The sequence below is a fragment of the Oncorhynchus nerka genome, linkage group LG1 (genome assembly GCF_034236695.1).
Source record: "Oncorhynchus nerka isolate Pitt River linkage group LG1, Oner_Uvic_2.0, whole genome shotgun sequence".
NCBI lineage: Eukaryota > Metazoa > Chordata > Actinopteri > Salmoniformes > Salmonidae > Oncorhynchus > Oncorhynchus nerka.
Genome location: NC_088396.1, coordinates 6039898 through 6062808, shown reverse-complemented (window position 1 = coordinate 6062808; position 22911 = coordinate 6039898). Strand labels below are relative to the sequence as shown.

General features: G+C 43.6%; 1 protein-coding gene across 3 annotated transcripts in view; it reads left to right on the top strand.

Annotated features, from left to right (window-relative positions):
• Positions 1-22911, top strand: part of dachd (dachshund d) — a 328728-nt gene that overhangs the window by 151948 nt on the left and 153869 nt on the right. For all 3 annotated transcript variants that reach the window (XM_065026501.1, XM_065026526.1, XM_065026482.1), the window contains exon 2: positions 17406-17521. In XM_065026501.1, the coding sequence (XP_064882573.1) occupies positions 17406-17521 (116 nt within the window). The remainder of the gene's footprint in view (positions 1-17405; positions 17522-22911) is intronic.

Genomic DNA, 22911 nt, shown 5'->3' with positions numbered 1-22911 from the left:
GCATTTACAGAGAGATTGAGCTAGAGATTGAGCTAGAGATTTTGCTAGAGATTGCTAGAGATTGCTCTAGAACAAACAAATGATGGGGTTTTTAAACCATGGGGAAGGAACTGTGATAGCGTAGGAAATAGGAGGAGGTGTGTCTTCTGATTGATGTTGATTGTTGACTGATTGGGGAGTGATGGTTTTCACCTGTGAGGGGAGAAGGAGAGAAAAGAAACACACACAGGATACACACACACACAGGATAACTGTATCCGTAACACTCCCACCCTTAAAAGAGCAACCCTAGGGGTTGCGACTACAGTATTTCAATGAATACTCACAACAAAGCAACAACCTTGCAAAACATACAGAAATAATTTTCACACACGAGACAAAGCATCTGCCAACACATTATCAGAACCCTTTTTGTGGCGGATCTCCAAATTATAATTTTGTACAATCAGCGCCCAACGCATAAGGCGCTGGTTCTGGTTGTACATTCGGTGGAGAAAAACTAAGGGGTTATGGTCAGTATATACAATCACGGGTAGGGCACTGGAACCAATATATACTTCAAAGTATTGCAGAGCCAACAACAAAGCAAGAGCTTCTTGTTCTATTGTCGCATAGTTTGTTTGACATTTATTAAATTTACGTGAAAAATAACAAACGGGATGATCCACTCCACTCTTGTCCTGCTGCAGTAGAACAGCACCAGCACCTCTGGCACTAGCATCTACCTCAAGTTTGAACGGTTGTTCAAAATCTGGAGCAGCAAGTACAGGTGTACTACATAGGAGTGCTTTCGCTGATTCAAAAGCTCTCTTACAATCAGGGGACCACACAAATGGTCTAGCTGGACTAAGCAAATCGGTCAATGGAGCAACTACCGCAGAGAAGTTCTTACAGAAGCTACGGTAGTAGCCAACCATCCCTAAAAAGCGGCGTAGCTCTCGTCTGGTGGTAGGTGCAGGGAATGCAGTTATAGCCAAGACCTTGGCATCAACAGCGCGCACCTGTCCATGACCAACCTCTTTGCCGAGATAGGTAACAGTAGCCTTCCCAAACTCGCACTTTGTCAAGTTCAGGGTTAGAGAAGCAGCTGCCAACCGTTCACATACTACCCTTAGCGAGTCAACATGATCTGACCACTCAGACGAATAAATCACTAGGTCATCAAGGTATGCACTACAATTAGGAACGCCAGCTAATACGGAGTTAACCAGTCGTTGGAAAGTGGCTGGTGCATTTCGCATCCCAAAAGCCATGACCGAGTACTGTAGGAAGTTATCTGGGGTCACAAAGGCAGAAATCTCAGAAGCACGTGAAGTTAACGGAACCTGCCAGTAACCTTTTAAGAGGTCTAACTTAGTTACATACTTAGCAGCTCCAATAGTGTCGATACAGTCGTCCAGTCGGGGTAACGGGAACGAATCTGTCATTGTGACAGAATTTACCTTTCGATAATCCGTACATAACCTGGACGTACCATCAGGTTTAGGAACCAAAATGCAAGGAGAACTCCAAGGGCTTGAACTTGGCTTAGCCAGGTCATTCTCCAACAAATATCTCACCTCATCCCTCATTATCTTCCTCTTGGAAGCGTTGATACGATATGGGTGTTGCTTGATAGGTGTAGCATTTCCAACATTAATGTCATGTTCCAACACATTTGTGCGAGTAGGAACGTCATTAAAGAGACATGGAAAACTGTGTAGTAGCCTCACAATATCATTGGCCTGTCCATCCGTTAAATGAACCAGACCGGATTGGATAGACAGCAGCATTTCTGAGTTGGGCAATCTAACACACTGCTGCGGAGTATTGCGCAACTCAAGCCATCAACATCATCAATATGACAGTCCACTATCATAGCAGTAGTAGCAGAGGAGACAGCAGTACCTTCCTCTGTTTTTGAACTCTCTAACTGTGTGATGGGTCGGGTGTGGTAAGCTTTCAACATGTTAATGTGACACACACGAGATTGGCGTTGTCTATCAGGAGTTTGAAGCACATAGTCAGTTTCACTTATTTTCTTTTCAATTAAATAAGGACCCGAGAAACGAGCTGACAGTGAAGATCCTGGAACAGGTAATAACACCAGTACTTGGTCACCTGGCTGTAGTGGACGAGAAACAGCCTCTTTATCATAGTGTCTTTTCATGCTCCTCTGTGAGGAAGACAGAGCTTCCTTTGCGAGAGCACAAGCTTGGTGTAGGCGCTCACGAAAGCGACTAACGTAGTCCAACACATTCTCATCTCTGCTACACAACTCTTGGGACAAGAACTGGTCTTCTCACTGTGTGACCAAACACCAGTTCAGCCGGGCTGAAACCTAGGGACTCCTGCACAGTTTCACGAGCAGCAAACAAAACTAGAGGAACTCCCTCATCCCAATCTTTCTCAGATTCCAAACAATATTTACGTAGCATAGACTTCAGTGTCTGATGCCATCTTTCAAGTGCACCCTGAGACTCTGGGTGATAGGCGCTTGACACGGTGCGTAATTGACAAGGATTTTAACACCTGCCTGAAGAGCTTGGATAGGAAATTGGTACCTTGATCACTTTGTACCACCCTAGGTAACCCGAATGTTGTGAAGAATTTTATTAAGGCTTTACTCACTACCGGGGCTGTAATCCTTCTCAGAGGAATGGCCTCGGGGTATCTTGTAGCCATACACATTATCGTTAACAAAAACTGGTTACCCGATTTTGTCTTCGGTAACGGTCCGACACAATCAACCACCACATGCTCGAATGGTTCACCTATGACAGGTATGGGACAAAGAGGAGCGGGAGGAATAACCTGATTTGGTTTTCCTGTTATCTGACATGTGTGGCATGTCCGACAGAACTGAGCCACATCTTGTTTTAAACCCGGCCAAAAGAAATGTCGAAGGATCCGATCATAAGTTTTTGTGATTCCTAAATGACCAGACCACTGGTGATCATGAGCAAGGGATAATACATTTTGTCGAAAGGCTGTAGGAACCACTATTTGGTAAACAGCATTCCAATCTCCATCCGCGTCAACATGGGATTTCCATTTACGCATGAGGAGATTACCATCAATGAAGTAAGCCACGTTCTTCTTTTTCACATCTTCCAATGAGACAACACTAGAAAAACATTTAGCAAGCTTGTTGTCAACCTTTTGGTTAGCAATCAGCTGCTCACGAGTGACTGGTAACTGTATTGCATCAGCAATAAGTTCAACGTTCTTTGATTCTTTCCTGGGCTGTTTGTCAGAGGTGATCAGCTTCTCAGAGGTATCACACAATCCATCTTCTTGATCAACCTCTTTGAACAGAACAGTGTTCGACAAATCTATCACGTCACCCTCTTGTAGTGCCTGAGCACGAGTGACAGCACAAGCGGGGAACACATGTGGATAACTCTGTGCCAGCTCATTGGAGAGAGAGTGGTCACTTTTATCCAATACTTCCAATACGGGTACTACCTTTCCTCCGGCAATATCGTTACCCATTATAAAGGTCACACCTTTCACTGGCAACATAGGACATACCCCCACTCTGAATATTCCACTGATTAACTCAGAGTGTACTTTCACAAAGTGCAATGGCACTGGGACAAAACCCATTTCAATACCCTGTACTAACACATTGGAACCACAGTATGTATCGTCAGATAAGGGCAACACATCAGACAATATAAATGACTGCGCCGCACCAGTATCTCTAAGGATTTTAACCGGTCGCTGAGACGCTTCGTCATTCGTTAGGGACACAAACCCCTCGAAAATGAATGGTTCATAACTGCGGTCGGGGACTGAGACTTTCAAACTACAGTTACCCTGAGGCACCTGTTTTGTTGCAGACCTCACAACCGCATTTAATTAGAGCAACACCTGTTGGTGGCTTGGCACGAAGAGGCATCCCTTGTTTGCGTTTAAGCAGGAAGCAATCATTAATCATATGTCCTACTTTATGACAATAGAAACAGGGACGCTCATTCTTCTGGCGTGCTTGATATACTACTGCTGGCCAACTAGGGCTAAAGGTAGGAAACTCAGTGACTCTACTCTCAGTTTGAGCCGAAAACACACTCTTGTGCGTCAACACAAACTCGTCTGCCAACACAGACGCTTCTGCCAGGGAGGATACTTTCTGTTCGTTTAGGTAAACTACAATGCGTTCGGGTAAGCAATTTTTAAACTCTTCCAACAAGATTAACTCCCGGAGAGAGTTGAAATCAGTTACCTTACTAGCAGCATGCCATTTATCAAACAGATTTCCCTTGTCTCTAGCAAATTCCACATAAGTCTTACTAGAAGACTTTCTATGAGACCTAAATCTCTGTCGGTATGCCTCAGGCACAAGCTCATAGGCACGAAGAACAGTAGCTTTGACCACTTCATAATTCAAACTGTCCTCCAGAGGTAGCGCTGACAAAACCTCTTGGGCTTTACCAGTTAATTTACACTGAAGTAATAGGCACCATACCTCTTCAGGCCATTTCAATGCTACGGCTATACGTTCAAATACACAAAAATAGGAGTCAACCTCTGACTCTCTGAACAAAGGTACTAAGGCAATCTGCCTACTAATGTCAAACGTGTTTGAGGACACAGCAGGTGAGGACGGCTCACAAACAGGCATAGTAGGACCGGAGGCTAGCCTCGCTGTCTCTGCCTCCAGTTCCATCTGGCGCATTTTGAACTCCAACTGCCTTTGTTCTCTGTCTGCCTCAATTTTACACATCTCCAAATGCCGTTGTTCTCGTTCTTTTTCTGCCTCTATTTTACACATCTCCAACTGGAGAGTATCTCGCCTAATTTGGGCTCTCTCTTCCACCTCCAGTTGGAACTGTGCTAAACGGACATCCCTCCTGGCATCACCGTTTGACAGTGGGGAGAGTGGATCAAAACGGGGCAATGTGGCTGGAGCTTTAGCCTCGCCCTCATTATCAGACACCAATGGGCTTACAGGAGCAGCAACATCCGCTACAGGGGTAGTAGGCTCAGGCAGCGGTAACACAAGCACCTGCTCTTCCAACAATACATTTAATACTAGCCGTTTAACCTCCGCCTTAACTAAACTCTGCGGAATCGATACTGAATAATGGTCAGCCAAGGTCATTAAATCAACTCTACGACATTTGTCAAAAACCTCCCACGAAGGGTTATCCAAAAAGGATTTCAAATCAAAAGTAGTCATTTTACACTACTTCACAAGTGCCAAAGAAAATAGCAAACACTAATGCTACTTCAACTATGACGCTCAACACTGAACTATACCACTACAACAATCTACATGAGCGGCATGGGTGTCAGTTATGACAGATCCCGGATGAGCCCCCACTTATGTTACGAATCCCTTTTGGCCCGACAGTCTAGGGGGGATGGTAATGAGACCCGTAACATAACTCATGCAAATTATTATTGTGACAAAGTAAAAGTGTGAACGAAAGAACCACGACAACAGAAATCTACCGTCAAACTCTAGGTTTATTTATAAACACACGGTAATGGGGGGAGCAGGAAAAGGGGCTGAGCTGGACCCAAGGAAAGAAACAATAAATATACAAAAACACACCCCTAAGCTAGACTAGCCTACTTTAACAACAGCTAACTAACTAACCAAAAATACAGTGGGTGGTCCGACCAGTTCTAACTAGTGTATTTAACAGTTCACCTACGGGTAGTGTATGCCCATGGGCGACTTGTTTTGGTTTACCCTTTTCCCACCAGCAACAAACAAACACCATAGCCAAAAACAATACTCACAGGTGATGACAAAGTGCTATGGAGGTGCTTTAAACAAAAGAGAGGTTAAGACACAAAGCGAGAGTGAAACACAGAGACCTACAGACATGGCATTTACAGAGAGATTGAGCTAGAGATTGAGCTAGAGATTTTGCTAGAGATTGCTAGAGATTGCTCTAGAACAAACAAATGATGGGGTTTTTAAACCATGGGGAAGGAACTGTGATAGGGTAGGAAATAGGAGGAGGTGTGTCTTCTGATTGATGATTGATTGTTGACTGATTGGGGAGTGATGGTTTTCACCTGTGAGGGGAGAAGGAGAGAAAAGAAACACACACAGGATACACACACACACAGGATAACTGTATCCGTAACAATAGCATAGCATGTCATATCACTTAATCCGGCATAGCCAAAGACACGACACTTGGCTGTGTGCTTAGGGTCGTTGTCCTGTTGGAAGGTGAACCTTCGCCCCAGTCTGAGGTCCTGAGTGCTCTGGAGCAGATTTTCATCAAGGATCTCTCTGTACTCTGCTCCATTCATCTTTCCTTCGACCCAATCTAGTCTCCCAGTCACTGCCACTGTAAAACATCCCCATAGCATGATATTGCCATGCTTCACTGTAGGGATGGTGCCTGGTTTCCACCAGAGGTAACACTTGGCATTCAGGACAAAAAGTAAAATATTGGTTTCATCAGACCAGAGAATCTTCTTTCTCATGGTCTGAGTCATTTAGGTGCATTTTGGCAAATTCCAAGCGGCTGTCATGTGCCTTTTACTGAGGAGTGGCTTCCATCTGGCCACTGTCATAATGGCCTGATTGGTGGAGTGCTGCAGAGATGGGTGTCCTTCTGGAAGGTTCTCCCATCTTCACAGAGGAATTCTGGAGCTCTGTCAGAGTGACCATGGGGTTCTTGATCACCTCCCTGACCAAGGCCCTTCTCCCCCGATTGCTCCCTTTAGCTGGTTTCTTCCATTTAAGCCACCGTGATATTGGGGACCTTCAAAGATGCAGACATTTTTTGGTTCCCTTCCTCAGATTTGTGCCTCGACACAATTCCGTCCCAGAGCTCTACGGATAATTAATTTGTCCTCATGGCTTGGTTTATACTCTGACATGCACTGTTAACTGTGGAACCTTATATACACCGGTTTGTGCCTTTCCAAATCATGTCCAATCAATTGAATTTATCACAGGTGGACTCCAATCAAGGATGATCAATGGAAACAGGATGCACCTAAGCAAAATGTTGAGTGTCGTAGCAAAGAGTCTGAATACTGACAGTGGGGCAAAAAAGTATTTAGTCAGCCACCAATGTGCAAGTTCTCCCACGTAAAAAGACGAGAGGCCTGTAATTTTCATCATAGGTACACTTCAACTATAACAGACAAAATGAGAAAAAAAATCCAGAAAATCACATTGTAGGATTTTTAATGAATTTATTTGCAAATTATGGTGGAAAATATGTATTAGGCAATAATATCCCTGAATTTTTCCATTTGCACAAAAAGCCTATTTCTCTCAAATGTTGTGCACAAATTTGTTTACATCCTTGTTTCATATTTCTCCCTTGCCAAGATAATCCATCCATCTGACAGGTGTGGCATATCAAGAAGCTGATTAAGCAGCATGATCATTACACAGGTGCAACTTGTGCTGGGGATAATAAAAGCCCACACTAAAATGTGCAATTTAGTCAGACAGCACAATGCCACAGGTCTCAATTTTTGGGGGAGTGTGCAATTGGCATGCTGACTGCAGGAATGTCCACCAGAGCTGTTTCCAGATAATTGAATGTTCATTTCTCTAACATAAGCTACCTCTAGCGTTGTTTTAGAGAATTTGTCATTACGTCCATCCGGCCGCAGACCACGTGTAACCACAACATCCCAGGATTTCCACATCCGGCTTCTTCACCTGCTGGATCGTCTAAGACCAGCCAACCGGACAGCTGATGAAATTGAAAATGAAAATGTATTTCTCTAATAAAGCCCTTTTGGGAGGAAAAACTAATTCTGATTTCCAGTGGGTGGGCCTGGCTCCCAGTGGGTGGACCTATGCCCTCCCAGGTCCACCCATGGCTGCTCCCCTGCCCATAATCAATAGATTACGGTCTAATTTATTTATTTCAATTGACTGATTTCCTTATATGAACTCTAACTCAGTAAATGTATTAAATTGTTGCTTGTTGCATTCATATTTTTGTTCAGTATACATTTTTGCATGGGGTAATAGAAAATAATAGTTAACGTGACTAAATTCCACATGGGGAATTTACAGTCATGCTAAATGTATTCTAATCTAAACTGTACAGAGATGCATGGTTATTAATTATGTCCCAGACAGTCTTCATGACTATGACCACAACGTGCAGTGGCCAAATTATATCTGTTTCAGACAATATGACACATCCTGGTATCACACATCCACATTTGGTTGTCGAAAAGCATTTACCACCAGGGCTGTGTAGTCCACTGCATCCCAAGCTGAAAGGCCAATCTAAATATTACTTCCTCTAAACTGTTCATTTCTACCTGAACCCGCATCCTCTGGTCTCCTCTGGGCCATCAGATCCAAACTTTGTCTTTGTTTGAAGAAATCCTTTTACCCATCACATGCAGTCTATTGAGGTCTTCCATAAATAATTCAGACGGTGTACAAGTGAAAGTGATGACAGCAAAACTGTCTGCGATCTCTCCCTCTCATAAGATCAAAGAGATAGTGGCTCTGTAGAAATGGGAATTATATTTCCAGATGTCCCCAGGTTGAACGGACACTCATTTGAGCTCTCTGTCTCTCTCTCTCGCCCCCCCCCCCCCCCCCTCTTCCGTTAGGTTGCATACAGGTAAATAAACCTCGCATAAAGAAAAAGGACTGAATATATTAAACTGCTGAGACGGTCGGAACTGATACCCCGCACTGACAATTAAATCATTGTGGAAATGTCAATTGAGTTCAACTTCTACTCCTGTTGTTTGAGCATAAAACCTATTTTCTCAAAAGTGAGTAAAATGCCATACTGCTGTTGATACTCTTTTAAAAAGGGTTCCAAAAGGGTACTTTGTCTATCTCAAATTATAATAATTTTTGGTTCCAGATATAATTGTTTTGGGTTCCATGTAGAACCCTTTCTACAGAAGGTTCTACATGGAACCCAAAAGGGTTCCAACTGGAACCAAAAATGGTTCTTCAAAGGGTGTTCCTATGGGGACAGCCAAATAACCCTTTTAGCTTCTAGATAGTGACTTTTTGTCTCATAGTGTAGATCTGTGGAGACGATTCCATCCACATTTTTTTACACATCTCGTTGATGTGATAAAATGCTATGTCTGCTAACTGGTCACCTATATAAGTGAAATATTTTCCGGCATGGGGAAGGGAACAGTACGGGTGCTTAAAATTGAAGCCAATATGTCAGCATTGTCAGGACTTATCAATTTAACTTCTCCACCTAATACACATCTTCGCTCCTCGTCCCATAAGGGAATGAGCCTAATAAAATCACTGTGCCTTATACAATCATGTGTCTTCTAAAATCACATGTATGTTAATAACTGTTCTATGGATGTACGTGTGTGTGTATATGAATCGGTGTGTGAGGGAAAAGTGAGGGATGGTGAATATGTATAGGAAGGTGGGAGAGAATGGGTGTGTGTATGCATGCAGTATATGTTGGGCTGGTATGAATGACAGTGGATGGATAGATGGGTGTAAGTGGGTCAGATGAAGGGAGGGTGAAAAAAAGATGGGAGGTTGGGACAAGCATAGTTTGGGTTGGTAAGGATGGGAGGTTGGGACAAGCATAGCTTGGGTTGGCAAGGATGGGAGGTTGGGACAAGCATAGCTTGGGTTGGCAAGGATGGGAGGTTGGGACAAGCATAGCTTGGGTTGGCAAGGATGGGAGGTTGGGACAAGCATAGCTTGGGTTGGTAAGGATGGGAGATTGGGACAAGCATAGCTTGGGTTGGCAAGGATGGGAGGTTGGGACAAGCTTTGCTTGGGTTGGCAAGGATGGTTAAGGATGAGAGGTTGGGACAAGCTTGGCTTGGGTGGGGTAAAGGGGGAAGAAAAATGGGAGGTGGAGAAGGATGGGTTTGGCTTGGGAAAGAGAGAAGGAAGGATTTAATTATCCTCGTGACTTGCAAATCTGCTGTAAAATGAATAAGAGTTCTGGTCAGATTGGGATAAGATGTGGAGTCATCATTATTCCTTGTTTGTCATTATAGCTAACATTCAATGGTGGTTGTTGGTGAGAGTGGAGAGGGATTGGGATGAGATTACTGGCAGGGCATCAGACACTTTTCTGAAGTACTGTAGGTATGTGGCCTCCACTCATCTCACTTCAGTCTCTCTGTGGACCCACTCTCCCCAAGTACATCACCACCAGCCACTATACTTTCATTTAATTTAATATAAACTTTATAATGTATGTACACTGACAAAATCCACAGACTTTTGGTACATTAGGAGAGGAGTTGGAGTTTAAAAGCCCTAAAAAGGCATAGCGCCTCAAAGTACAAAGTGCATTATGTTTTTTGTGTGTTCAGTTAAATGTCTGCTCTGCTCACACACTATATATGGGTCTTTAAACAATCGGGCCAATGTGTGACATGGGGATCAACATTTCTAAATGGTTTGAAACAAAAATAAAAGATTTTCATGCAGTTCAATATGTGTACTTTGAGGAATAAAATGTAATTTATGCAAATTGACCCATAACTTCACCTATGCAACAACAGAGGCCTAGGACAGGGTTTACCAACCTTGGTCCTCAGGACCCCAAGGGGGGCACGTTTTGGTTTTTGCCCTAGCACTACACGGCCGTTTCAATTAATCAACTTATCATCAAGCTTTGATTCAGCTGTGTAGTGTGAAGGCACAAACCAAAACGTGCACTCCTTGGGGTCCCGAGGATCGAGTTTGGAAAACGATGGCCTAGGACTATACATCATTTAAGCAGGGTTCATACAGACATTAGCAAGTCAAATTCAAGGAATTTCGGGGGCCTTTTTAAACTAAATAGATTTTAGACTAAATAGATTGGATGCATGCATGGCGATCTTTCTGTGGCCTATGTGGCGACGCAGGCACACATAATGAAGCCGTTAATAGCGGTAGCATTAATCTCACTGTCGCTGTTTTTATAACGAGAAAGTGACCAGAAACCAGGTTCCTTTTTTAATGGAAGGATTTGTATGGAAAGTTGAATGAGATGTTGTCTTCCTTATAATAACCGCACAGAATTCTACTGCAACAGAGTAGGTCAACACCCTTCAATCACAAAAACTGATCAAAGATGAAGTCACAGGATAATGTATAAATTGGCTACAATAATTACACAGACTTTTCAACCACCACATTGAGGTAGGCCTATTCCAGTGCTTGGATATCTGAGCTCCAAATGCAAGTTCAAATAGGCTACTTCAAGACCCATGCATTGTTTCAAATTGCAGGTATAACATGGAATAGAACATGTATTTGCCATGCTATTTCATTGCCAATTCATATTGTGAAGGAAAGAAAACCCACTAGGCTACGTCATTTATTGTCATTATATCCAGGGCAATTCAATAGAAGAGCACAATTGCACACAGTCGACTCGGGGTCCAATCCAAGGCACAAAAACATATGAAAACATGAACTCATGACCTTTATGCTTTCTCTTTTAAATCTACCAAGACCCTGCTGTAAATCAAGCAGACAACCACAGATGATCAACCTCAATTCGCCAGGGATATTAGATCCGACGTGGATCCAGGCACAACCGTCTTCACCGGCATAACGAATGACACACCAGAATATTCTGGACATTCCTCACAAACACCTTTTTTATTTTACAGCACTTGGGATGTTGTTACATTGCATGCACTATCACAACAGCTGTTAATCACTTGGCCGTCATTCGGAACAGTCCTTCCTGGATGAGATGATGATATGTCAAACTATCACGATGTAATTAAGCAGCGCTACTCCAAATGCACATCCAACAAGTATTATGCCTAATTATTGAAGAACCACGTTAATGACAGTATCGATTTGAGGTTTTAAGTATCAAGGTATGCTGACTCTTTCAGTTAGAAGCATTCGATTTTTCTATTGCATTTATTATTTTGGATTTGTGTGCCCATGAAAATTGGTTTTCATCACATAACACTACATTTCTGAGATCTCAAAACTAACTAACTGTCTGACAGCTAGATTCGGGATTGTTACAGGGTTCATGCTTAATATATGATATAATGACAATTTATTAGCCTTTTAAAATGATAAACTTGGATTAGCTAACACAACGTGCCATTGGAACACAGGAGTGATGGTTGCTGATAATGGGCCTCTGTACGCCTGTGTAGATATTCCATTAAACATCTGCCATTTCCAGCTACAATAGTCATTTACAACATTAACAATGTCTACACTGTATTTCTGATCAATTTGATGTTATTTTAATGGACAAAATTGTTTTTTTCTTTCAACAACAAGGACATTTCTAAGTGACCCCAAACTTTTGAACGGTAGTGCATATATGTCCTTAATCAGTATAAAGGAATAAATGTTGCTTACTTGTTGAGAAAAATCTAAGATGTAATGCATCCTGATGTCTTTGCTTGCTGGTTCAGTAGGGCCCCCAGAGACAACTGCAGGTCTTGACTGGAGGTCTAGCAATCAGCAACCATCTTCTGGCAGACAGACCGCTCACTCTGAACAAGCAGGAGATGCTGCTCTTGCTTCTTCGGCTTCGCTGATTTAACAGCTTCTGGCAGATTGGCAGATCTGAAGACCTGATAGTTGTTCCTCTTGCACTGCCAGGTTTAGTGCCTAGGTTTAGTGCTTGAGATGTGGCGCAGAGATTTTCTTCACAGATTTCTTAAGGAAAGACAGCCCACCTTCACGTACCTCTGGAAAATACTGAAATAATGTGAGATCAATAAAAGTAGTGCCAATCGTGTTGGAGGTAAAGGAAATAATCTAAAGATGTTTTGTTTATGCTTTACATAACAATTGTTGTCATCGATTCATTGTAGAGATGCCACACCACTGCTTTTGTCACAAGAGATGGCAGCAGCTTCCCACCAAAGTGATTGTGGTATTATTATTGAATTATCCTCTGCATAGTTATTGATGAAGTTCACAACTCGCTGCAAGTCCTCATACTTGAGGTGTAACTTCAGGTGTAACCGGTGCTTGCTTGGGACAGCTCTGGCTTTGATAGGAGGCATTAGACCATTCTCCTTGTATGACTGGTGGAGGAGAGTCAGGTGTGTTCTACAGGTCTTTCTGATGGGAGACATTAGACCATTCTCCTTGTATGACTGGTGAGGAGAGTCAGGTGTGTTCTACAGGTCTTTTTGATGGGAGACATTAGACCATTCTCCTTGTATGACTGGTGAGGAGAGTCAGGTGTGTTCTACAGGTCTTTTTGATGGGAGACATTAGACCATTCTCCTTGTATGACTGGCGGAGGAGAGACAGGCGTGTTCTGATGCTGAAAGACAAATTCCAAATACAAATATGTAAGCATTATTATACAATAGATGGCTGTAATCACCGTCAGACACACCTGGCTAACTTGATGGGTCATGTAAGCATCCGGCGAAGTGGAGTCTTTTGTTTAGACATGCTAGCTAAACAATGAACCATAATCCTGATCCATAGAGTATTAGCAATACAAACTGATTGTCATAGCTAGCTAAAGTTAACCAAAGAGGTACAATGTTAGCTAGTTAGCTAGCTAATGTTAGGCTATAACTAGCAATGCAATTGGCTCTCTGAGATAATATTACTACACACATCATACACAATGTTAGCTAGCGAGCCAGAAACCTAACGTCAGCTAGCTAGCTAACAGTAAGCTTTAACTTTGAGCGCTATGAGGGGCATCCTGTGAGTTGTCGTGGGTTCCTACTCCAATATTTGCTGGTCTTCGAGCTGCAGGCATCAACATTTCCCACTGAGCATTCCAGAGTGGCATATGTCATCGCCTTGCTCTCAGGACAGGCTCTGGCCTGGGCCACGGCCATATGGGAGCAACAATCAGACATTTGTTTCAATTGGAAAAGCTTCACCCAGGAGATGAGGAGGGTTTTTGATTACCCCATCAGTGGCAGGAATGCTGCTCAAAGACTCATTGCGCTTTGGCAGGGCAGCCGGAGCGTAGCGGATTACGCCATTGATTTTCGGCTGCTCGCTGCTGAGAGTGGTTGGAATAGAGAGGCACTTCACTCAGTCTTTCTGAACGGACTCAGCGAGGTTCTCAATGATGAACTGGCTTCCCGGGACAACCCTGACACTCTGGAAGAGCTTATTGTTCTGGCCATCCGGTTTGAACACCGGCTTCGGAACGTTGTCATGACAGGACGGATGGATTCCCGAGTTGGTTCCAGTGTTTCTAGCTCTGCTAAGGGAAGTGATTATTCATTTGGGCCATTGCCTTATGCTTGGCCTGCTGGTCCGGTATCCCAAGTTCTCATTTCGGCTCTGGTTCCTCCTGATATCCTTCCGAGGAGTGGTTGCAATTGGGACGCACAAGACTTTCCGCTCTGGAGAGAAGGTGCATGATTAACGAGCAACGTTGCCAATACTGTGGACAGTCTGGACATTTCCGGGCCTCCTGTCCCGAGCTGACGGGAGAACGGGATGACTCGTCAGTAAACGGGAGAATACTGGCGAGTCAGATACAGTCTCCAGCTGCCGACATGGCATGCACCTTGCTTCCAGCCAACATGCAGTGGGACAATGGGCAGTTGGACATTTCTACTTTTATAGACTCTGGGGCTACCAGCTGTTTTCTGGATCGCACATTAGCTCGCCAACAGAGGCTGCCAGTCACTAAACTGGACACTCCGTTGTCGGTCACTGCACTGGATGATCATCCCCTAGGGTCTGGGAAGGTGAAGCAACTCACCTCGTAGCCTATTCAGCTACGAGTTCTGGATGACCATGTGGAGCTTATCCAGTTTCATCTGGTGCCCTCTGCTGAACTTCCCCTGGTTCTTGGACATCCGTGGCTTTCCACCCATAATCCTCTGATTGACTGGCCTTCAGGAAAAGTTCTGGGATGGAATCTTTCATGCCAGTTCACCTGCCAGCAAATCTCAAGACCTTTCCGGTCCTGCTCGTCTGAAGACTTCCAACTCTAGTGTTCCTCTGGCTGGGAGTTACAAGCCTGATCTTTCCTGCGTACCTCGGGATTACTGGGATTTGGGTCAGGCCTTCAGCAAATAAAGGGCCAGCAAACGACCTCCTCACATTCCCTATGATTGTGCCATCAACCTCCTGCATCCAGGCCAGACGGTCTGGCTTCTCTACTAGGGACCTGCCTCTATGCATAGAATCTAGGAAGTTGGCACCCCTGTACATTGGGACATTCAAGATTCTACGGTGCATCAATCCAGTGGCCTATCGTCTTCGCCTTCCCCGGTCCGTGAGGGTTCATCCCACCTTCCACATCTCCAGACTCAAGCCTGGTATCCAGTCCACTGGTTCCGGCCACTCGGCCTCCACCTCCGCCTCGCATGATAGTGGGACAGCCAGCCTACACGGTGCGAGGCATCCTCTCCAGCCATCAGATCCGGCAGGGGGACTCAGTATCTCGTCGATTGGGAGGGTTACGGCCCTGAGGAACGGTCCTGGGTTCTGATTAGAATTATTGGGTTCACCTGGTTTAGGACTATTTAGGACTCTGGAACTGGTTCGGTTGCTCAGGTCTCTCATCTTGTTTTGTATTGTACTCATGTGCACTTGCTTTGTTATTTTTTCTGTGAATACTTCAGTAAACATTTTGGATTTACCCTCACCTCTGCCTGCTGTGTTTCTCTGCGCCTGGGTCCGAGTTCGTACTATACTTATTGTCTCAGTTTCCGTTTTGTTTGTACAGCTTGCTTGGTCCGTTGTGTCAAGTCACTCTGGTTCACACTGACCTTGTGCAATGCCATAAGAATCGTCCTCCTGAAATTAGTCCATCACAGCCTTTTCCCTCTGACCTTTGTCGATAGCGCCTGATAAATTCAGGGCGGCAATGTTATTGAGAGCAGTAGCAACATATTTGCAGTTCTCCATGGCTAACGTGATATATTTCAGAAAAAAACTGCAGTAGAAAGGATTACACATAACGAACAGTTAATTTTATAGACACAAGATGCTGCACCGCAGAACAATCAGAAAATCATCTTTCAGCATATCCAGCCCCTCATTATCTCAGCCAATCATGGCTAGAGGGAAGGTCCCTGACTTTTTCTGTGGCTAAACCAACTAGACTCGTAATTTAATAACTTTCTTCGTATTTACAGATGGCATACATGTTTGTTGTTAAGGCACATGAAAGTTCAAATGTTCCAGAAGGCATTTCTGCCAAAAAAACACATTTTGAGAAAAAAATCAAATAAACATTCAAATGTCTTGAAAAAGTCGTGACTTGTGACATACGCCTAGTTTCCTGAAACATATTATTACGATTGAACCCCATAGGCTTTTTGTAACTATAACTAATCCAACAAGAGTAGATATCGATTGTGATACTTATTAATAAGTGACTGAGTAAGATATGGGGGATATACATACCCAGGGAACATCAGCTCTGTAGGCTTTTTCTGCTTCTACAACAGTAAGCCAGAGGAGTCATTTATCACTTCCAAGTCTGTGCCCCTTCTCGTTTGCAGTAATTAAAGGGGGCCCATCAGAAACGTCCAACAGGTCTGAATCACCAAATCACCTCGTCTCTCCACCACCTCCAAGCTACGGCGTCGCATTAAATCAAGCAAGAGGAACATTTCCCAAGGCAGCCAGTGGCTTTTAATTTCCTGAAGAACCTTAAAATATCATTCATTACCAGAACTACACGTGCATTTTCTTTTTCAAAGTCCCATAAATCAATAGTGTGGCCTGACTGCAATAATTATAACAGGTTAACATGTCATTTCCAGGCTGAGAGGGCTGCCAGAATGCAGAGGCGATGGCTAAGTTTTAGTATATGCAAACGAGGGAATTCAAATAGTGTGCTGAGATAATAATACATGGGAGCAGGTAACAAGGTTTGGCCGATGAATTATGAATACAAAAGTGGTTGATCTTCAATAAAGAAAAGGCATGTACTCTAATTAGTTATGGGAAGTCTATTATGTTGGAGTGGCAGATAGCTACTGTCCTTGAAAAGGGATTTTATTTACAGTACCATGTTGTTTTGGATTTCTGGAATGGAAATGCATCCTGGAGTGGTCCAAAATGTTAACACCTCACACCCTCCCTTTCTCCCCCTCCCCCTCTCACTCTCTCCCCTTCTCTCATCCCCACTCCTCCATCTCTCATCCCTCTTTATTTCTGCAGGTCTTTCTTCATCCATCTTTCCTTCCCTAAATGTCTTTCTCGATCTCCCTCATCTCTATGTCTCTTCTTCATCTCAGTTGTTATCCTTGTTACCTCTTCCTCCCACCTGTCATCTTTCTCTGCAACATCTCTCTTTTTCACCCTCTTTCACTTGCCAATCTCTCCTTTACTCATCCCCTCTTGTCTCTCCCATCTCCCCCGGTCTACACCTGCTTATCCCGTCCCTCTTAAATCCTCCCTTTCCATCATTCTCTTGGACTTTTTAGGGTGGGTGTGGGAGAGGTTTCACAGAAGGGTATTGTGGTGTTTTTAGGTAAGTCTCAATAGAAGACATCAAAAGTTAAATCCCTTTCTCTTCTGTCTCTTCCAGCTCCAGACCAGGCAGACCTCCTAAGAGGAGCCAGAGTGTGACATCACCAGAGAACCCACACATCATGCCACACTCTGTCCCCGGCCTCATGTCCCCTGGAACATTCCCATCCTCAGGTATGTACTGTAGTTACACACAAACAGACAGGCATATACATAAGCACATGCGTTTGCTTATGCTGCATGTATATACACACACACACATTTGTACTCTTACACACACACTAAGTGTTTACACACAAACACACTCTCGCCACTGAAACAATCCTCCATACCCTCAGCATCCCCACAGCACTCCCCGCCTCCCTCGAATCTGTCCTCTTAATGGCAAGCAGAGCGAAGTGACACATGCAAACACACCACTACCAGTCGCTCATTTCAACTCTTTTACACAAAACGGATCCTAAACTCAGAGAAAGAGAGAGAGAGAGAGAGAGACCGAGAGAGACAGGGAGATGCCACTCCAATAAATTGTAGTGGCATCCTTTTCTCTCTGATTATTGTCAGTAGATGTTGCGTTTCGCCTTGAGAGCATTCTAATTAGTGTGATTAATTCCACTCCACTGGTGTATGTACATAGGCATGGTTGATGCTAAAGCAAGCTTTATCACCACAAGAATCAACAACAACCGTTTGTTCCCAAATACGCCCCCGGGCGAGTCTTATTGCAGCTAATGCTTTTGTTCTGTTTGTGGCTGGTTGCATTGTGACGGCTTTGATGTAAGTGCTCTGATTTACATATTTCTTTTCTCCCTTCTTTTCCTTTTTCCTTCTTTACTAATATTGTACCGTGATTAGGGCAACTACAGTGCATATAATTTGCTATGTTTTCTCCGCAACCTTTACAAGTTTGCCTCCAAGATTTTGCTGCACTCGAGTAGTTCCGAAAAACTTCCTGCCTTACATACGTACACATTGTCTCATCTCTTTCTTTCAAAGCCAGAATGAAAACATGCATCTGAGAAGTGTTTCAAATTCAATAGCAGACACAAATTGGCTACGTCCTTAATAATGGAGGCTCACAGATCAACGCCCAGCATTGAACCCTGGGAGTGTGGTGATGTCACAGACTCCATGTGTCTTGTTTGGACTCAAAGGCTATTTGGAACAGCAAAGATGAGAAAGCCATGGTTTTATTTAGTGGAACATAAAGCAACAGAACAGCCTTTTGATATCCCTCCCCTTTAAGCCTGGAGGGAGTCTATGATCTTGACATTTAGTCAGGGTATTCAGGGGAGAGAGATAAAGTAATAGTTTTTTTTTTTGTGCAACTGCCTTTCTGTTTGTGGCTGCAAAAAGCCAATATGGCTGAACTTTCTCCCTAACTGGCTTCTGTGGTTTGATTATTGTACATATTTAAGAACAAGTTCAAAGTTACCACAATTTACACTTCAAAATGATGCAACGTGATCATATAGATCATGAGTATTTTATTTTACGAGCAATGGAACACACGTTCTTGCATGTGTCCAAACACATGAATCGATCCATCACAAAACTGACACACTGCACGCTGACGTGAATGGTTATGGCAGGTGGCACGTCATACTCCCCCCAGCACCAAAACGGCTTCAAAACCAATGGATCCCCTTTAAAAAGCATTACCCAAATATGTGGTTATTCCATGCACTGGATAACGGATAAGACACTGCGTTGTTAATACGTGCAGCAAAAAAAGAGAGAATAAAATAACATGTTTTGTACACAGTGGTATGTAGTTGTTGCTCCTGATGTTAGATTTACAAATGAAGTTCCCCATCGATCTCTCCGCTGACTACCCAGTCTCCCCCGTCTTCGCCGAGCAGGTGACTCCAATTAACAAAAACGAGCCCGGAAAATTCACCCCATGATGCATTGCACCAAATTTGCACCGGCAAATCACCCAATAACCTAATCTCCCATGGCTGCCTGGGGGCTTTAAGTGAAGTGCCATAACTAATGCATTGGAAACTCCACTCACTGTAATATACGTTTTGTTTGGGGCGGTGGTTTGTTTCTTTTCATTTCCCACAGCAAGCTTTTCAAAGGGTGACAGAGATTTGGTTGAACAATCTTTGAAAATGGGCACTTTTGATGTTTTGCGAAAGTTGATGTACAGTACATTTTGAAAGTATGCTTTCCTCACAATGAATCAGGCACTCATCTTTTGAGAGAATTTTTATGTGAGAGACATTCTTGATATGTGTATGTTTTGCACCTTACACCAGTGCCGCTTGCTGTGGTTTCCATTTAATGAAACACCCTTTATGTATTTGTGTGTATGAGTCCGTTGGTGTGTGTGTGTGTGTGTGCGTGCGTGTGTGTGTGTGTGCGTGTGCGCGCATTTGTGTGCTTTCGTGCACTTTTGTGTGCACGTTTTTTCATTTATTTTTTAACCTTTATTTAACCAGGCAAGTCAGTTAAGAACAAATTCTTATTTGCAATGACGGTCTACCCTGGCCAAACCCTCCCCTAACCCAGACAACGGTGGGCCAATTGTGCTCCGCCCTATGGGACTCCCGATTACGGCCGCTTGTGATACAGCCCGGGATCAAACCAGGGTCTGTAGTGACGCCTCTAGCACTGAGATGCAGTGCCTTAGACCGCTGCGCCACTCTGCGCCACTTTGTGCGTGTTAATGTGGGTTTGGGTGCCCTCCAGGTACGAAGAAAGTGACATTACACAGTAGATAAAGCATTGCCTTTCTATAGAGAGAAGGGCAAAAAAGCTGAAAAAGTCCGTCTTTCTTTTGTGTACCAATGAGGAGTTAATACTGACTTTATGTAATTGAATTGCGCACGTTGGTGTTACGGAGGGCTGTGGCATCAGGGTGGGCGTTTGTTGTAAGAGAGAAATGTTCTGACATTGGGGGCAGGTTATGGGCAGCTTCCCATGTTAATTAACGATGAAGATCCTGACAATATGCAGAGGCATGTCAGCATTCAGCCAGTCGAGGCTGCCACTTCCTTTGCATATTAATAGACGCTTCATTATTATTTAATATGACAGCTGCTTCGAGGGCTACTATCAGACCTCGTCACCGTTATTCTCCGTTTTCCAACTCTCCTTCCGTGATATTCTCCATTTGTTGAAATGGGGGCAGCGCTCAGCAAAATGCAATTTTTCTTCCAGGTGGTGTGGCCGTCTCTGTACAACGCAACACTGGATCATGTGCATTATGCACCAAATGAAAGGAAATGGACTGAAGCAGCGATGGACTGACTACCTGGTCCAATGAGAAGCACACATTTTGTCTTTTCTGTTAATGATTTTTTTCAAACGTTGCCTGCCCTAATGAACATGACCCTGTTGTGCTGTTTGTTTGTGGCCAAAGAGGATTGTCTCTGTGTGTGTCTATGAGATGAGTCTGGCTGTCTGAATTTTCAAAGGTGACTTTGAAGGAATCCATGATGTCGGGATAATTTTGTTTGCATAGTAATGAATGCAGATTAGGAGGAGGGAGTGGGATGGGCCGTTCGACATTTAGAATCCATGATGTCGGGATCATTTTGTTTACATAGTAATGAATGCAGATTAGGAGGAGGGAGTGGGATGGGCCGTTCGACATTTAGAATCCATGATGTCGGGATCATTTTGTTTACATAGTAATGAATGCAGATTAGGAGGAGGGAGTGGGATGGGCCGTTCGACATTTAGAATCCATGATGTCGGGATCATTTTGTTTACATAGTAATGAATGCAGATTAGGAGTAGGGAGTGGGATGGGCCGTTCCACATTTAGATGTCCAGTCATTTTAATAGTTTGGAGATCTTGATACCTATTTATTAGATTGAGTGTTAGGTGGGTGCGAGTTGCTGTATGAGCAAGTGACAATTGATCAGCTGAAATGAAACAATTATAGGAACAAAGGTTTCGATTTATAGAGTCTGTCACATGTTCTATGAAGATAGTGTGGGGGTCGGAAGGAGGGGGTTCGGGGTGGGTGGGTGGACAGTGTGATGGATTGAAAATGATAAAGAGGATAATCTACCTGTTTGAAACCATCTGCCTCAAATGAGACCAAGTCCGTTTAGGTCCGCCTCTTTGCAGATCTTGGTAAATTTGCCAGTTTTTGTAAAACTTGTAAAATGTTCTGCCAAAAAGTGTCTCTTGGCAGACACACCTTTCAGTAATTTCTCTCAACATCACAATGGATTATATCGCTGATGATTTGATCACATTTTTTATTCACCAGTTTGTGTCAAGAACTGTAATGCTGCTGGGTTTTTCCACGCTCAACAGTTTCCCATGTGTATCAAGAAAGGCCCACCACTCATAGGACATCCAGCCAACTTGACATAAATGTGTGAAGCTTTGGAGTCAACATGGGCCAGCATCCCTTTGAATGCTTTCGACACCTCCTAGAACCTATGCCCCGAAGAATATAGGCTGTTCTGAGGGCAAACGGGGGGGGGGTCAACTCAATATTAGGAAGGTGTTCCGAATATTTGGTATACTCAGTGTACGTCAGTCCTACACTGTAGGTGAAAGATACATTCCAAATGCGTACATCACAATGCATCAGAGATATGCTGAACTCTAACAGTCCTTGGAGCTGCACCTGATTTGTGGAGGAATTTATTTTAGCAACAGCCCCGGAGGTGATTTCAATATTTACTCTGTAGTCTGCTCTGCATACGTCTCATTTGGAAAACAGTTGACTCTCAGCCATTAGACAGAAATTAAAGGTGACCTTCAGGCTGGGCAGTGGCCACATTTATTATGTGGAGAGAAGTATCACCTTCTTACCAAGCGTGTGTGTGTGTGTGTGTGTGTGTGTGTGTGTGTGTGTGTGTGTGTGTGTGTGTGTGTGTGTGTGTGTGTGTGTGTGTGTGTGTGTGTGTGTGTGTCGTTTCTATGCATATGGAACAGCAGAGCAGCCAGTGCAAATGAGAGGGCCCTCAGTGACAAGATGTGTACTGTTTGTCAATATGGTCCCAATATATTTTAAGATGCAAACAAGGCTGTAAATGATATGCACCTCCATGTCAGTGGCACAGAGTGGCTATTGCCATCTGCATATCTGCTGCTTGAGAGAGGAGATTAGTGTGTGTACATTTATGTGTGTTGTGAATTAGAGGTACATGTTCCATTTCTGCCTCTCCTTGTACTTACGTCACACAGCTAATAGCTGCTAATAGCTGCTCTCGAGTCACGCCTCTGAAATGTGACAGCTAAGATAGACTCATATGTTGGCTTGTCCTGTCAAGAGTATACATGTCAACCAAATTCCGTATGTACACTGTTTGTTTCAGGGCAGATTTTTTAAAAATTTTCAGCGGCAGACCATTTTACGTCAACGTTTTGGTTGAACTGCTATTTAATGGAATGTCGTATCTACAGTTGAAGTCGGAAGTTTACATACACCTTAGCCAAGTACGTTTAAACTCAGTTTTTCACAATTCCTGACATTTAATCCAAGTAAAAAGTCCCTGTTTTAGGTCAGTTAGGATCACCACTTTATTTTAAGAATGGGAAATGTCAGAATAATAGTAGAGAGGATGATTTATTTCAGCTTTTATTTATT